The sequence below is a fragment of the Cataglyphis hispanica genome, chromosome 6, assembly GCF_021464435.1.
Source record: "Cataglyphis hispanica isolate Lineage 1 chromosome 6, ULB_Chis1_1.0, whole genome shotgun sequence".
NCBI classification, from domain to species: Eukaryota; Metazoa; Arthropoda; class Insecta; order Hymenoptera; family Formicidae; genus Cataglyphis; species Cataglyphis hispanica.
Genome location: NC_065959.1, coordinates 9,232,730 through 9,249,168, shown reverse-complemented (window position 1 = coordinate 9,249,168; position 16,439 = coordinate 9,232,730). Strand labels below are relative to the sequence as shown.

Sequence of the window (16,439 nt, the reverse complement as noted above, 5' to 3'; positions counted from 1 at the left end):
TACATTGTAATATATTGTTTAATTTAGTTTCGAAATATATCGTTTAATTTAATTTTAATTAGCGGTCAAAATGTACTACACTAAAAATTTAATTAGAACCTTACAGCGATCCTTATTCTTTTTTCTCATCAATACAGTACCGTAGGAGTTCTCAGATTCCACGTTACATATACACCGATCCAATTTTTCGCATATTGCAATTTTTTTCTATCCATTCGCCCTTCGAGTACTAATGTGTCGCTTTGAAGTTTCTCGAGGTTTCCGGGAGGAGCGTTTCCGGGCGTCGTCAAAATAGGGGGAAAAAAGCATACCAAAGGGATAAGCGAGAAGCGAGAGGGAAACGGACAGAGAGAAAAGGTGCCGTGTCATTTTCATCAATTTAACGGGCTCCCTCTCTCCCCCCTCGAGCAGCAGGCTCTCTCTCTCTCTCTCTCAAGCCACAATCCCCACCGTGCCCTATCAACATCCGCCCCTGGCTCGCTCCCACCCTCGCCTCGTCGAAGCGAGGTCAATCGACGGAGAGGGCTGAAGACGATCCCCACCCTCTCGCAGAACGACCCTCTCCCTACCACGGCTACTCAATATCGTTTCATTACGCACCCTTCTCCACCGACTACCCAACCACCCTTCTCTTCCTCTTTCTCTTTCTCACTATCTCTCTCTCTCTCTCTCTCTGTCTCTCTCTCGCCTCGCTTTAACCCCCGTATTCCTCATCTCGCTCCCCTTACGTCTCTCTGCTCCTACCACGGCGACGAAACACGAACGCCGACGAATTTTTATTGTTACTTCTCGCGCCGTTTCCTCTGACCTCCCTCCCAACCACCCATCCACCCCGTCCAGCGCCTTCTCCTCTACCTTTTTTTATGCGCCTTTTAACGATCAGCAGTAACTGCGCCCATCCGCCGCCCCCTTTTGCTTGCCTTGCCCATACCTTGCCTCGTCGTTGCCGAGCCTTTTCGGGAAACGATGCGGAAGCACAATGGGAAAAGGGATGATACGTGCGTCGGGATATATATTGCTCTCCTCGAGCTTATGTCCGGCTTTCGTTGATAATGCTTCCACATCATGACACGAGGAAGTAATCGAGCTAATCGGAAACGCCGACCCTCATCCATTTGACTCTGATTCAAGTTTCGCACTCTCTTGAGAAAGAGGGTGGAAAGATGGGGGAAACGTTCTTATTGCACACACACACACACACACACACACACACACACACGCACACATGTACATTCCCAGCTCTTAAAAACTATTAATATTGCATCTTTCATAAAGCTACCTCTATCCTCTATAAATCTTCCACTAGACAATGAAATATTACCGGATACAGCAAAGCGCATGCTCGCATAATCCATGCTTCGCATGAATGAAAAACAAGTGCGCTAGATAGATGGGCCTTCACTTTTCTTAATATCATAGAGATTAATGAATGCGATCGTTTTGATCACATTCGGGTGTTACTTGATAAAATTCCTTGCGCACTCTTTCTTTATTTTTCATTTATTTTCCGTTTTTCCATTTTCAGCGATGATAGTAATTAATAAAACTCTCTATTTAGCTCTTTGTCTCTACTATTCTTCGTTTATATCCCATTCCGTTCTTTTCGCAAAACTATAAACTCATACAAGGATTTATTATATGATGCAATCGAACAGAGCACCGTGTCATCAAAGGAGCATGTCGCGATTTTTCAATTCTTAAGTATCGTTGTTATAAATTCGCGATCGTACGAGAACGAGATTTGTCCAACTGACAAGAGAGAGAGAGAGAGAGAGAGAGAGAGAGAGAGAGAGAGAGGCAAAACTCCACCGCTTCCACAATCGCGCACGTGCACGTGCGGCACGCCGTTGCCTCGCAACTCCACCTGGTCGGGGGTGTCCCTTTACCTATACCACGTCGATCCACTTCCGCTTTTTTACGCCCGTCGAATCCGCCTCGGTCGTGCAAACGTGCGACGTCCTCGTCGTCCTGATGATGTAGTGACGCGATCCACAGAGCATCGGCATCGTTACAGCCGATATCACTCGTATCGCGAGATCGCGAGGTCGACTCTCGGCTCCTCCTCGTCAATGCCAAAGGACGGGATGAACAAGATACGGTTTTGTTACGTCCAATTCTATGTCCTCTCGTCCGATCGAGCAGCGATCCGGGGGGTCGTGCGCGATTACGTGCGTACGTGCGTGCGTGCGAGCCGACGCCGGGGATTACGCGGTGCGTGATGATTATTTATCGGCGTAACGTCTCTCTCTCTCTCTCTCTCTCTCTCTCTCTCTCTCTCTCTCTCTCTCTCTCTCTTTCTCTCGTCGAAATTCTCGCGACGAAACACCGGCCGGGGAGCGTAACAGGTGAAACTGTCGCTTGTCCGAAGAGAGAAGAGGAAGAGTGTGCAACAGTTTTCCAAAAGATAACAAGGATGCAACACCGCCGATTTGGAACTCACTCACTGAACCGACACCATCGTCACGCCTACCGGCGTCAATAGATTTATTCTTTTCAGCTGAACTAGAAGCGGAATGAAATGAGACAGATATATATTAAGAAGTTTATATAGAGGAGAAAGAAAGGAAGAACGAGAAGTGCGAAGCTCAGCTGAAAAGGACAAACCTATTGGTGGCTCATTGACAGACACTCTCGTTTACACTCTCGTCTCCCTTATTCGCGCGTTCCGGCACGACGCGAGGCGTCGTGCGTGCACTCGCGCGCGTACCACTCGAAGCACTACACCGGGATTTCGATAGCCGGTTCCACCCTCCGTCACCCTCCTTTCCCGAACGCGCACTGGTCGGTCGATCCTCCCCAAGATCGTGGAAGTCTCGGGAGGAAAGGCCAGAGGAACGCGCATACACGCAACTCGTGTTGCCCCCTCCCCTCTCCCTCCCCCTCCCCGTCCCCTTCACCCTTTTTCCTTACCCGTCCGCCGCTGTCCACCCCCTCTTCCGTCGAACTTCCACTGTCGGCCTCCGTTTTTAGGATCTCTTCGCCCACAGAGGACGAAGAGGTGAAATACCGATGAGAAAAGAGGAAGGGGCATGCGGGAAGAGAGAGGGAGAGAGAAATGATGAAAACGGGGAAGGGGTTGGCAAGGTGTCTCGCGAGGATTCGCGAAAATTTCTCGACCACCAGCGGCAGCTGCGTTCCGAAATGAGGAACGACGAGCGAGCGAGAGGGGACGATGGCAACTCGGGGGAGGGGAGATAGTGGGGTGAGGAAGAGGGTGGGAGGGAGTGAACGATCGAGGGCGCGAGACGGGAGAGGTCACAAAAGTGGAGAAAGAAGCGTAACGGCGAGTGCACGCAACGCCGACGCGTGCGGAAACGTGCCTTCCGCGAGTACCGGAGCTCGCCCCTTGACGAACTAACCGAAAGGCGAAGAAGGGGAAATGGGGAGGGAAGCTGGTGGGGAGAAACACGGCGGCGGCGGCGGCGACGACGACGACGACGACGACGACTACGACGACGTCGGAAGGGGAGGGAGACGAGGACGGAAGGCCGTAAGAAGAAGAAAAGAAGGTTTCGGGCGGCGGCCGGGATCGCTCCTCGGGGTTGTCTGTGGTCAAGGCACGCAGCTTGTGCAGTATTTTCTGCGCGTCTGACGATGCCCTCCCTCCCGCCCGTTACCACCTCGGCGACGCCGAACCGAGAGGGGTTAGCGCCGTCGACTCGGAAGGGTCGTGGAGCCCGAGCCTGATTTCGCCACCCTCTTCATCTATGCAGGAAATTGCGCCCTCACGACGCCTAATTCTTTTCCCAGCGATAACCCCCAGCCAAGTCAATCTCCTCTCTCAACGATTTCAAATTTCGATTTGGTCCTCCGGTTGATTCTTCAGCATCATGTCAACGGTCTTTAATCCTTGATTTTCGCTATCACGTTTTTATTTCTCGATTGTTAAATTCGTCGTCGATGTGAGATGAGCCAGCCGGGTATTTGAGCGCCGTTGAGAATGTGAGTTTTAATCTTTATATATAAATCGGATATCGATTATCATTCTTGAAAAAAAGGAGTAATTACATGTTTGCATACTAGATTCTTCTTGAATTCCTTGTACAAAATTGATTAGAAGCTAGTAGCCATTGAATAAACTCTATTACGCAATGTATCACATAGTGTGAAAAAAAAAGGTATAATGTACGCGATAATTCAAATTGCTGTCATTCTCCCTCAAATCTCTCCACGCGTCACTTAATTGCGATCATTTTTTTTAATACGATGCTCGAGAAAATGTAAGAAACCATGGTCGTTACTCTCTCCCAAGTAAATAGATCGTCCGATAAGTATGGACGATGGTCTCCCGACTAAAATATGCACGCACGAAAACTTGAAACCGCATGGGAAACTACTCGCAGAATATTATCGGATTTTCCGGCAACGTGGTACCACCCTGTTGAACGTGCAGGCGCGAGTAGGAGTCACGCCTGGCACATAGTCAGCCAGGATTCGGCGTTTCGGTTCGCAACAGGTCTCAACCACCAGCGTGTTCTCTCTCTCTCTCTCTCACTTTTCCTCCCCATTCTCTCTTTCTCGTCTCTTTCTCTCTTGATCTCTCTTGCTCGCTCTTCACGTTCGCACACTGATAGAGAAGCACTATGTCGACACATACACATACAAACTCGCCATGTGGAATGTAGGCTAACGTGTGTACACATTTCCACAGACTCTGCAATTGATATATATATATATATATATATATATATATATATATATGTATGTATATCACTTTTACGGTACACACATATGTACACCCATGCAACAAGCTGGTGACACGCCTCTCTTGCGCGCGCGAGCGGTTGGTCGGCGCGCACGCTGGTACACGCGTGTATCCTCATAGGGAAGTTCTTACGCATGCACACGCGTTACGATGTGTGTGTGTATATATATATGTGTGTTATGTATTTATGTACTCTACTACATCCTTACGCAAGTACATAGAAAGACGCGAATTCCTCTCGCCACGAGGGGAAACGACATGACTCTTTACTCACCGACTACGAAGACCATATTCTTTGTCCATCGCAGCAGCTCCCGTCGGATGTGTCTGCGTTCCTGTATGCAGCGGGCATAGGGGCAATCCGCCATTTTTGAAATCACATCTTAGGATGTGTGCGCGCGTGCCGGCCGGGTGCGCCTGCCTCGTGTTCCCGCGTGGATGTCCACCCCCTCCACCGCCGGCGCTCCTCCGTCCTCCTCCTCGTCGTCGTCGTCGTCGTCGCCGTTGTCGTAGTTCCTCCCGCACCTTCTCCTCCTTTTTGCTCACCCCCTCAACCCCTTCTATCCCTATGGCCCTACTTTCCCTTCCGCGTCTCTTTCCGATTTCCTCCCACCTCCCGTCGTCGCTCCCTCTATGTCGGCCCACCCTCTCTTCTTCTTCCCCCTCTGCTCCTCCACCGTTCCTCTTGTCTTTCAACGCACGCCGTGAGCGTGAGACGTGCGTGAGGGAGAAGGGTAGCGCGCGTGTACACGTCGCTGCGCTAGCGTGCGGGTGTGCAACGTCACGCGTGACGTATCGCGTCGGCAGGAACAACCGTGCTGGTCGTCGTCGTTGTTGTTATTATTATTGTTGTTGTCGTTATCGTTGGAAACCGCACGTGCGATGATAGTTGCGATTGTAGGGGCAACAACAGTGACGGCCCTGTCGTCGTTGTCGTCGTCGTCGTCGTTGTCGTCGTTGTCGTCGTCGTCGTCGTCGTCGCCGTCGTTTCGTCGGCCGTGACGCGGTGTAGCGCTCTTACGCGAGCGTCGGAGGGATGGCAGGCCGACGGCGGCGTCGGCGTCGGTGTCGCTGGCGGTATCGGTGGCGGCAACGACGGCAACGGCGGCGAGGTGGGGATATAGCCGCGGAGGGATGACGACCACGCTACTCCTCCCAGGTAGAGCGGGACAGGGTTAGGGCACGGAAACGCACAACACACGTGCACGCTTGCGCCCTGAGCGTCACGAGAGTGCAGTCTGTCGCCGGCGGCGCGTCTATCTTCTCTCTCCCTCTCTCTGGCACGCGCGCGCGCGTTTATCCCTATCTTTCTCTACCACCCTACCGCCACCCTCCCTCCCTCCCTCCCTCCCTCCGCTTTCCGGCCCGTTGTGCGCGCACTTCTCGCACGGACGTGCTCTCCCTTTTCTTCCGCCGAATCTTCCTTTCTCCGATCGGAGGCTCCTTTCTCGCCGTCGCCTCACGCCAAGACACTCGTGGTTGCAAATCGCCAGTTGCTATCTGAAACAGAAACAGGACCATTCTTGATCAGAACATCTGTGTGGTTACGCAAAGCTTACTCTTGCATCTTACAGATAATTATCCCTATTTTTTTTTAAAACGCTATACACGGAGAAGATATCATACATTTGCATTCTTAGAAGACTTGAGAAGTCAAACTTCTTACGTTCTACTTAGCTTCGCATGCATAAGGGTTTACTTTGCCTATTTTGTCGCGATCGCGACGATGAGATACCGCGATTTCGTCGCACCTACGTGAAAAAAAGTAAAGGGTGGGCCCCCCAACACCACAGGAAGGATACTGCTGCTGCTCGAAATGAAACATTGCCGGTAAGAAGAGCCGTCAGGGCCGGCGATGTAGGTAGTAGATGAGTGGTAGGGACGGCTTGCACTCTCTCTTTCTCTCTCGCTCGCGCGCAGTGAGGCGACACGAGCAGAGAAGCAGAGGAGGCTACAGGATGAGAAAGGGGAGTACGCGGAAGGGTGGTTATAGGGGCGGATTCGCGCGTTCTACGTCCGCGAGGGGGCAGGTTGGCTGCGAGACGCGACGAGGGGGATGAGAGAGCGCACCAGGCGAAGGGAGAGAGAGAGAGAGAGAGAGAGAGAGAGAGAGAGAGAGAGAGAGAGAGAGAGAGAGAGAGAGAGAGAGAGAGAGAGAGAGAGAGAGAGAGAGAGAGAGTGAGTGAAGTCGGGCGGGAGCCCGAAAGGAAGGAGAGAGAGAGAGAGAGAGAGAGAGAGAGAGAGAGAGACGGAGAAGGAGAAAGAAGGAAGAGTGCGCCTAATATGCAACAAGAGAAAAAGAATTGGCGATCAATAGGTAGTAGCTGGTAAGCGTCCTTTCATCCGCCCCCGCGGATACCTCGTCCTTCGCCCTGTCCTTCTCTCGCGGCCCACCTCTTCTCTCGCTCTCTCGCCTCCTTTCGTCTCCGGCGGTCTCCATTCTTGCACCATCGCCCCTCTTAACCCACCGTCGCTGGCCACCTTCAACCCCCTTACTCCTATTCCCGATTCTCTCTCTTGAGTTCATCGCGAAACTCCGCCACTCCATCGCCTTCGTTGCCAAGACATCCGCCCTAGCGCGCGCCTAAGTTTGTCTCGGCTCTCGAACACCAAACATCACCTAATTAGCTGGTTATTTCTTTCCTTCTGCTCCGACACCCCCGTTGATTTCATTAAATGAGCGTTATTTTGCGAATGCTCCTAGAGATAAAGAAATGTTCGTATCTCTATCCTTTATAAAAATTAAGAGAGAAATTAATCTTAAATCTTAAGTTACTTCAATTAATGACTAAATCACCAAAACGCAAACTAATCGCCGAAACCAAATTAGAGAGAGAAAAGGAGGAATTAAGATTTCGAGAACGTTTAAAGTCACATGACGCATTCAACTTTGTCTATTAATAAAGGAACTGAAGAAAGCCAGCACACTCCGAAAGATTAACGATAAAACGAGAAAGATATCATCGTGAAAGGGCACTTATTCCCTCCGGTCGGTTTGTCCGCGTTTCCAGCGGTCAGTTGACCCAAAGCAAAATTATACTCTACGTCGCGCACAATAATGAGAAACAAGTACGAGGACACGCTCACCCACGGCGACGGTGACGAGGTACAAGTGTATGTGCGTGTATGCCAAAAGCCTCTTTCTTTCGCACAGGTGCAATTTACTTATATCAAAGATCGCGAAAAGAGCGTGTGTCGCCTGGTAATATATATGTGCATAACACATACGCACACATTTCACCAAGCTCCGTTCCGCGGCTGTCCGGAAGAAGAATATTGCATATTTTATTCGGTCGTGCGCCCCCGAATCCTTTTCCTCGCCTCCGTTGCCGTAAATTCACGAACTGCTCGTATTTGACTTTTGATTCGATCGCCTTTTCGACGTGATGAAAAGGCTCGCATAATTTTCCCGACAATTTTGCAACACTCATATAATTCAATCGCCGCGACTTCATCTCAAGATAAGAGCTGTATGGTCCATGAAAAGATCATATCACCAATATTCTCCTACCGTTCCAGAATATGATTTATATACGCGATTTACAAAATGTATTATTTTTTTTGACTTTTTGTGAAACGCTACAAAAAAAAATTTCATGTTTATTACCGACTTTTTTTTTATGTTTTCTTGTTAAAAAATATAAAATTTTTGCGCTAAATATTTAACACCTCCATATGTTAATTTAATATATTGCTGTTGTGTTCATTAAATTTGAATATTAAATTATTAAAATAACTAGAAGAAAGTATAAAAATAACATAATATGCCCTTATTTTTAATTTTACACAATAGATATATTCCGTATTATTAGTGACAGAATTTATCTGTCAAAATTTACAGAAAAAAATGTTGATTTTATTCTACAACATAAATAAGAGTGACTACAAACCGCCAATAACATTTTTCCAAGTTAATTTTATTATTAAAAATATGTTGATTTTACATAAAATTTATTCAAAATTACTATAAAATTTGCATCCATTTTGTGTCAAAATACATTACTCTATGTCACTATTTGATGTATCCACATTACATTAAATTAACAAAATTAACAAAAATTTGTATGGACATGTCCCGTTAAAAGCATCCGATCCCCGCGATTGATATTCCGCTGGCCCGCGTTTCCTCGTGGTTCGCAGTCCGGGTTAACTCGACGATGACGGTATAAGATCGATTTGCGATGCCCGTCCTAGGTAAGCCTATGCGAGCGATATATCGATGAAACGCGCCGGGCTTTCGAGGCTTGTGCACACACCGGCTCCGCATTCGCCGCATGCAGTGTGCGAATGCATACCGGGTGTGCTCTTGAAGCTCTCGCCGCCCGTCGACCACGTCGTTCAGCCGCAGTTGATGAGGCTGCGGCACTAGAAGGAGCTTCCGCTACCTTGGCAATTAGTCGGTCCCGACAACTTTTTTGCCGATTGCACCCATCATAGAGTCTACGGCAGACGCTTCGCTATCCCCCCCGCTAGCGTCACGCTTTCGTCACACGATGTATACACGAATGAATACTTCCGATGACATTATTGAACCTTTGCGAAAGAAACGACCGGAATTATTTTAATCTCGCAATTAGACGTCATTACCTCTCCCCCACAATCGGTTGGATAATTTGAAGGGTGGTTTTCACCTAACCTGGGATTATTGTATACGAAGAGTTGGATTCTTCTACAAGAAATGAAAAGTATCTTTATATTACCTTAATATTAATATACTTCAGAAAATTTTTAATATATTTTTTCGTATTAATACTTTCTTGACAGACTCGATAAAGATTATTTTATTACAGGCTTTAGGATGTAGATAATAATTAACGTCATTTGGCGCAAATAAAAAGACGAATGTCTTTCTATATAATATTTCGTCAAACTAGTTTAAAGTAAATGCATAAAGTAATTTTATATATAACATTCTTAAAATTTCTAAACAACAATTATCGAGAGTACTTTTTATTTCATCGCAGCCTCCAATATCCTTGAATATGTTACACTTTGGTTGCTATATTTATAGATACTTCAATTCGCGATCGAGCCTTAACCAAGCTGAACGAAGAAGTAGAAGACAAATACACTTGGAAAAATCCCGTATGATTTAATCGAGCAAACTCGCCTACATTCTTTCGTAACTGAATGCTCAGTATCAGTACCAATCAATATGCGGACGAAATTTTAATTACTATATTCCTGTGTATAAAAGATTCATGTCAATAAGAATACTTATTAATATTTTTTTTATTCCTCCCGCATTGTTATAAGGGGATGCAATTAGCAATCCCTATTCAATTTTTTATTAGAACTTTTTAACAGACCATAATGTGATCATCTCAAAACATGCATCAGAAAGCTCGATTGTTTTAGAAGCTTTTTATTTTTTTAATTTCTTTTTGTAAAATCAGTAGTTTTCAAGAAAAAATAAATAAAATACTATTATCCGAATTACGAGAAGTTGAATTTTCGAATAAAAAAAGCAAGCAAAACAAAAACATCTTGTTCTCAAAATTAAAATATTAAGTAGACTACATATTTATTTAAATATGTTAATCGAGAAATAATGATAAGAATTGCCTTGTAACTTTGTTCTAAACTCGCGACAAATTCTCAAATTTTTTTTATTCTATAAAATATATAGGGTAATTCTAAATAAATACAAAAAATTTTAGAAGCTGATTCTTTATCGAAAATTAAGGAAGGTCTTTCATATAAAGATATACTTCTATATCATTTCTTGGGAAGGAGAAATTCCTCCAAAGGGAAGGTGAAAATTAGGTTCCACTTTTTGTTTCAATTTCTCCAACATATAATATAATTTTGTTTTGCTTGCTTTTTTTATTCGAAAATTCAACTTCTCGTAATTCGAATAATGTATTTTATTTATTTTTTCTTGAAAACTACTGATTTTACAAAAAAAATTAAAGAAATAAAAAGCTTCTAAAACAATCGAGCTTTCTGTTAAAAAGCGGTCTGTTAAAAAGTTCTAATAAAAATTGAATAAGGATTGCTATAATTGCATCCCCTTATAACGATGCGGGAGGAATAAAAAAATATTAATAAGTATTCTTTTGACTAATGAAAAATCTCCACGAAATTTCATTTTTTTAACTTGTCCAAAACTTGAGGAAAAAATATAAGAACCTAATCTTCACCTCCTCTTTGAAGGTAACTCCTTAGAGGAATATAGAAGTATATGAAAGATTATATGAAAGACTCTCCTGCCGCCTCTAATTTTTGACAAAGACATCGTCCCTTAAAATGTTTCGCATTTATTTATGATCATCCTGTACATCTCTCTGCAATATACATTGCATCGTTATTGAAGTTTCGTAAACTTTCCGGTAGAAGACATCGAAGATACTCGCCACCACGACGTTCAGTCTCAAAAACGCTTTGTGTGATATCGATTCGGAGTCGTCTCGCGCGAATGAATATTCGAATTCGAGAAGCGCATCGATCCGTTCGCGGAAGGTAACGAAAAACGCCGATATCTTTATATGCATATTGCGCGCCATGTGTCCGATATGCGATCGACGTCATGGCGATGCAAGCTGTTTGTCGATACCTAATGCCTTTGTGAAAAGAAGCCGAGTCGCGGGCGCACAATTTTGTGTGCTCATCCGTCGTGATACGAGCGCCTTAGAATCGCTCGATCACACACGAAGAACGGAATCTAATATTAATCGATCAAGTCTGCGTGTCAACCTTTTCGGGTTGACTCTCCGATATATGTACCTTCGTCGAATGTAACGCATACCTCCTGTAATACATTTTCAATTTAACATCAGTTTATATCTTCAAATTTTAGCCTTCACATTCACGTATGCGTGATTCATATTAATCAAAATTATGTACTCCGTAAAATGTCGAGAGATATAAAATTGAAACAAATTAATGTGAACAAATATTAAATATGCAATAAGTTGAAATAATTTGTCTAATTACATATATTCTAATATTTCATTTGAAGCTCTGTTAAAACGTACAGTTTACTTAAAGCTTTGAGCAAGGTGAAAATTAAACGCACTCGTTTAATTATCGAGGGACCTTAGTGTATGAAAGTCTACGCTATATAACGTGCTGTTTCGCGAATCGATTTAGCATAGAATGTCACTAAGTAACGACGAGTGAGTCATTGTGGAATGCCGGTTGCAAAGAACGCTCCGACAACTTCCATCAAACTACTCGATAATACTTATACACTCCGCGAACTAACTAAACGAGATTCTTTGAGATGACGAAGAGTGAAATTTCCGCAAAAGAAATTTAGCTACATATCACACATCAATTTTGTACGTGTCTGTGTCTACGATTTTGCGCATCATTTCTTTCTCTAGGTATTTCGTTGGGGAAGAAACTAGAAATATGAGCTGGAATATAAATTTCAACAAGATGTACAATTCCATCTTTTCGAAAAAATATTAAAAAATGATTTAAATTCAAATACATACATACATATACGTATATATAAAATTTCAAAAAAATAAATATAATACATATATAATAAATTTAATAATAATAAATGTCTAATTTTATGAGTGAATATTAAAACAAATATATAATAGAATAATTATAAAATTGACTAAAATCATTCTTTTAATTATATTATAAAATTCTTATAACAATTAATTTTATCATCATTAAATGACTGAAAAAGTAAGTTTTGATTTTTTAAATCAACCATAATAGTTTCACACCTATTTTTAATGTAAAGAATTAGTTTAAATAAATAACATTAAATTGTCAATTTAAAGATATTTTCTTACAAATTAAAATATTCTTTTATTCCACACATAATACCCATAATATGAATATTTACTCTTATTTCTTCCCTAACCATTTTATTTTTTATTATAAGAATAATTTACTTTTTTTATATTCCTCTCTTATCAAATAATAAATTATTTTTTAGTATAAAAAATAAATCAAATTGAATTTGAAAATGATAATAAATTTATTTTCAATTTTTGATCCTTCAACAAGCCTAAATTTTTCTTTAAATTGATTAAGAATTTTAATTATTTTTTTTATCTTCCCATACCAATTCTGATTAATCCCATCACGATATATTATAATAAATATAATAAAAATAAAAATAAATATAATAGATATATGTTTGCCTAAATTTATCGGTAAATAATATTAAAGCATAATGAGAGATAAAACGCACCGTCTAATAATCTAATAACAATGTATATAAAAATGAGAAATATCTGATGTTTTGCATCTTTTTTCTGTTCCAGTAGAATTATAAATCTTAATAAAATTTTCTCTTTGCATATCGATTCCACGTCTGTAAATAGAGACACGATGCGACTGTTATCGCAAAGCACTGTTCTTCTCTTATGAAACTATACCGAGTCATCGGAAGTCACCGATAAGAAACGCAAGGCTGGTAATCTCGCGCACAATCCGCTGCAGTAGAATCCACAAACGCTCGTGTGTTACACGCGCTACTACTATGAATATGTAAATATTATTTCTACGATTCTCACGCGAATGCCAACGAGAAATGCGACGGCGTCTCGAGTACGCTATTCCAATGGCACGCGTATCCTTGCGTAATGCGAACGTGTCGAGACGCAACAGCCCTATTTATACGCGCGTAAATATTGTATCGAAATTGATGAAAAAAAGATCGTTCGTTTCTTTAATTTTCACGAGGATCGTATGTAAAGATGTAAAAAAAAAAAAACAAGCATCGCCTTTTTTCATTTTTTTTTCTCCAGATATTCAATGTCTCTATATTTTTTTAATTACATTAAATTGATTTTTCATTATTTTTAAATTTTTACATGGTCAATTTGAATTAACAATTATTATTTCTAATGTAGCTTGCATTCCAATTGTCTATATAGTTATGTAATTACTATTTTTAATTAGTAAAAATTTTTGGTATACATCTAATTGAAAATTATCCGAATCATGTCGAATTTGATGTAATTTCGCAAAAATCTCATTAATTCATTAAAATTTCTTTTGAAAAAAAGAAAGACAAATAAAAAAATGTAAGAACTTGTTTTTTTATTATATTAACAAAAAAATCTTTAAAAAAATAATATTATATCTAAAAAAAAAATAAAAAAAAAAAGATTTGTTTTTTTTCTCACTGAAAAAAAAACACTTTATCTTCATTATTTTTTGTCTATTAAAAGAAAACGATTTTCTTAGTCGTATGTGAAAAAGGCGGAGAAATTTTTATGACCAGTCTAAAATAATTAGTCACCGATACATCCGAGCCCATCTCTCATTCACTCGATTAGCCTGTCGTCGGAAAGCCTCGGTTGCAGCTTCCTCGTCGCGCAAATCGGGCTTGAAGGACCTGGGGACAGGTCGCTCACGCGACGTATCCGCGACACCTTGGCCGGCCGCCTTACCGCTTGCTTGCTTGCTTGCTTGCTCGGCCCCTAATCGATTTTCCCATTACGCGGTCCGGAAAGCGCCCCGTACACACACGCTCTCCCTTCCGTCGTTCCGTTGTCCAGCATGCATTTCCATTGCGCGACGAACAAACGAACTCTCGATTCCTCCCCCTCCCCCCGTCCCCCGCCTCCCCCGCCTCTTCCCATTACCCATGCCACCACCGAGTCAGTCCGTCCTTGTCCTCGTCTTTTACCTTTCGCTTCCTCGAACGAGATTACTTAATCATGATATATATTTCCGCCCTGAACAGTCTTGATAATTTTGTTAGATGAATTTGGTAGAAGTAACGTTATTTTCACATTTAACACGATATATTTGTTTTTCAAATATGCGATTAATTTTTGACAAAAGAAAGAAAGAATTGAGAAATTAAAAGATATAATTTTTAGTAATTATTACATTTTTCTCTCCGTCAGTGTCAGGGTTGTAAATTAGCCGATTTGACGTTAAACTAATTACAATCGAGTAAAAATTGTTTAGAGCTTAAATAAAAATTTATTTCAAAAATACATAGGGACACACAAGCACAATGACAGTGATAAGACAGGTTTTTCCTCTCAATTCGATTTTTCCTTAAACTAAGCTCTCTCTTATGATATCAGACGAAATTATAATACTCTTCCAAAATAAGACAAAATATTGATGCTAAAATATATGAAAGTATGGTGATTAGCAGTCTCTATTTCGTATTTAAATTGGTATTGAATTTCGCAAAAGATTGGAGTTTGAAGAAGGGGGGAGAAAAACGCCGGTGGCGCAGGTATCCTCCTCGTGCCCTTCCATGGTCTTATTGACTCGCGAAATTGCTTCTTGCGTTTCTTTCACTTAAGAGCCCGTTGATCGAGGCGCGATACGGCTCGCGGGCATCGAAGACGACGGCCCGACCAAGAGCTTGAAGTTTAATATCCACGGTCAAGCAAGTTTCCGCGCAAGTGTACGCGGTAATCGCGGACTCTTTCTCTCGAGGCGGCTGCAAATTTCGCGTGGACCCGCGGGAGAGAATTAATTAGCGTCGGGCGCATTTCTCCGCTGCACGTCGATGGAATTAAAATAGTAATCAAGAGTCGCGGCGGGAGGTCTCCACCTTTTGTGCCGTTCGATTCCTAGCCACGTTGCATCATCGCCATCACCGCCATCAGCGTTATATCCAGCCACATGAAAGTATTTTTCAGAAACGGAAGGAACCCGTCGATGAGCAAACAAGATAGAGCGGCTTCGAGCGGCTAGGGAAGAAGAAAGAGAGAAAGAGAAAGACAGAGGAAGACGATAGTATAACTGTTCCAGGAAGAGCAGTCGGGGTGGCGGTCGAGGAGCGAGAGAACGAAGAGAAGTAGGGGAGATCCGTGCGCTCAGTTTTTTTCCCCGCTGAGGGTGGCGGTGGGCGCGAAGCAAGGGTGCGTTGGATTCGGTTACTTGGTCTCACCCCTTGGACCACCACTACTGCCGCCTCTAGCAACGGCGGCGGCGGCGGCGGCGGCGGTGGCGGCGGCGGCGGCGGCAGCAGCCGTGCACTTCATCCCCCCATCTCCACTCCTGGCAGCAACCTCTTTCTCTTCCCTCCGTCTTTCACCCGCCGCCGCTTCGCCGTTGCTCTCCCTTTGCTCGCTCCCTCTCTCGCTCACTCTCCCTTTCTGCCGTCTCTTTCTCCCTGCCGCACGCCTCAGCGCGGTGCTTCTCGTTTTTTTAACGAAGGATCCGCTCAATACCTCGGCTGTCATAACCTCCCGCCAACCTCCCAGGGTGGCCCGCCTGCCACAGCAAACCCACCCTCTCATCCAACCTCCGCCTCGCGCCTCCACGGGGGCCCACGAACCGACGAGCCACTACCTAGCACGCCCGCTCTCTCATCCCCCCTCCCCCCTCCTCCCATCCTCGCCCGTCCGCTCATTCCTCTTCCCCCCCAGTTTTTAACGTTTCGTTCGACGTTTCCCTCCGGGTGAACGCCGAGTGGGCGCGAGGGTGGCTGAGGGGGATGGAACCGGGGGGAAGTGCATTTCGTCGTTACTTTGTTTTACGTCCTTCCTCTCTCCTTCACCGCTCGCGTCTCCCACCGTGCTCCTCCACCTTCGTCTCCCTTAGCGGCGCCACCCCTTTGATATGGTACTCCTGTATGTTTCTCCCCTTCTCTCTCGCTCTCACGCTCTCGTCCTTTCGTCGCGTCTCGCGCTTTTTCTCTTCTTTCATCTGCGCCTCCTCATATTCCCGACGCTAACCTCTGGTCTCAGCGCACGTACCTGCATGTCTCTTTCTATCCCCTCCCCTCCACTCCCGCCCCCCTCCACCACCCGCAATCTCTTTTTACATCCTTTTCTCTGGATTA

At 43.9% G+C, this 16,439-nt stretch overlaps 2 protein-coding genes across 5 annotated transcripts in view; one reads left to right on the top strand and one right to left on the bottom strand.

Annotated features, from left to right (window-relative positions):
* Window positions 1–5,997, bottom strand: part of LOC126850666 (mushroom body large-type Kenyon cell-specific protein 1) — a 51,355-nt gene extending 45,358 nt beyond the window's left edge. For all 3 annotated transcript variants that reach the window (XM_050593889.1, XM_050593890.1, XM_050593891.1), the window contains exon 1: window positions 4,980–5,997. In XM_050593889.1, the coding sequence (XP_050449846.1) occupies window positions 4,980–5,073 (94 nt within the window). In that variant the 5' untranslated portion in view covers window positions 5,074–5,997. The remainder of the gene's footprint in view (window positions 1–4,979) is intronic.
* The window catches only part of LOC126850694 (RCC1 domain-containing protein 1), a 293,787-nt gene that overhangs the window by 74,272 nt on the left and 203,076 nt on the right, over window positions 1–16,439 (top strand). The gene's annotated exons all lie outside the window — the stretch shown is intronic.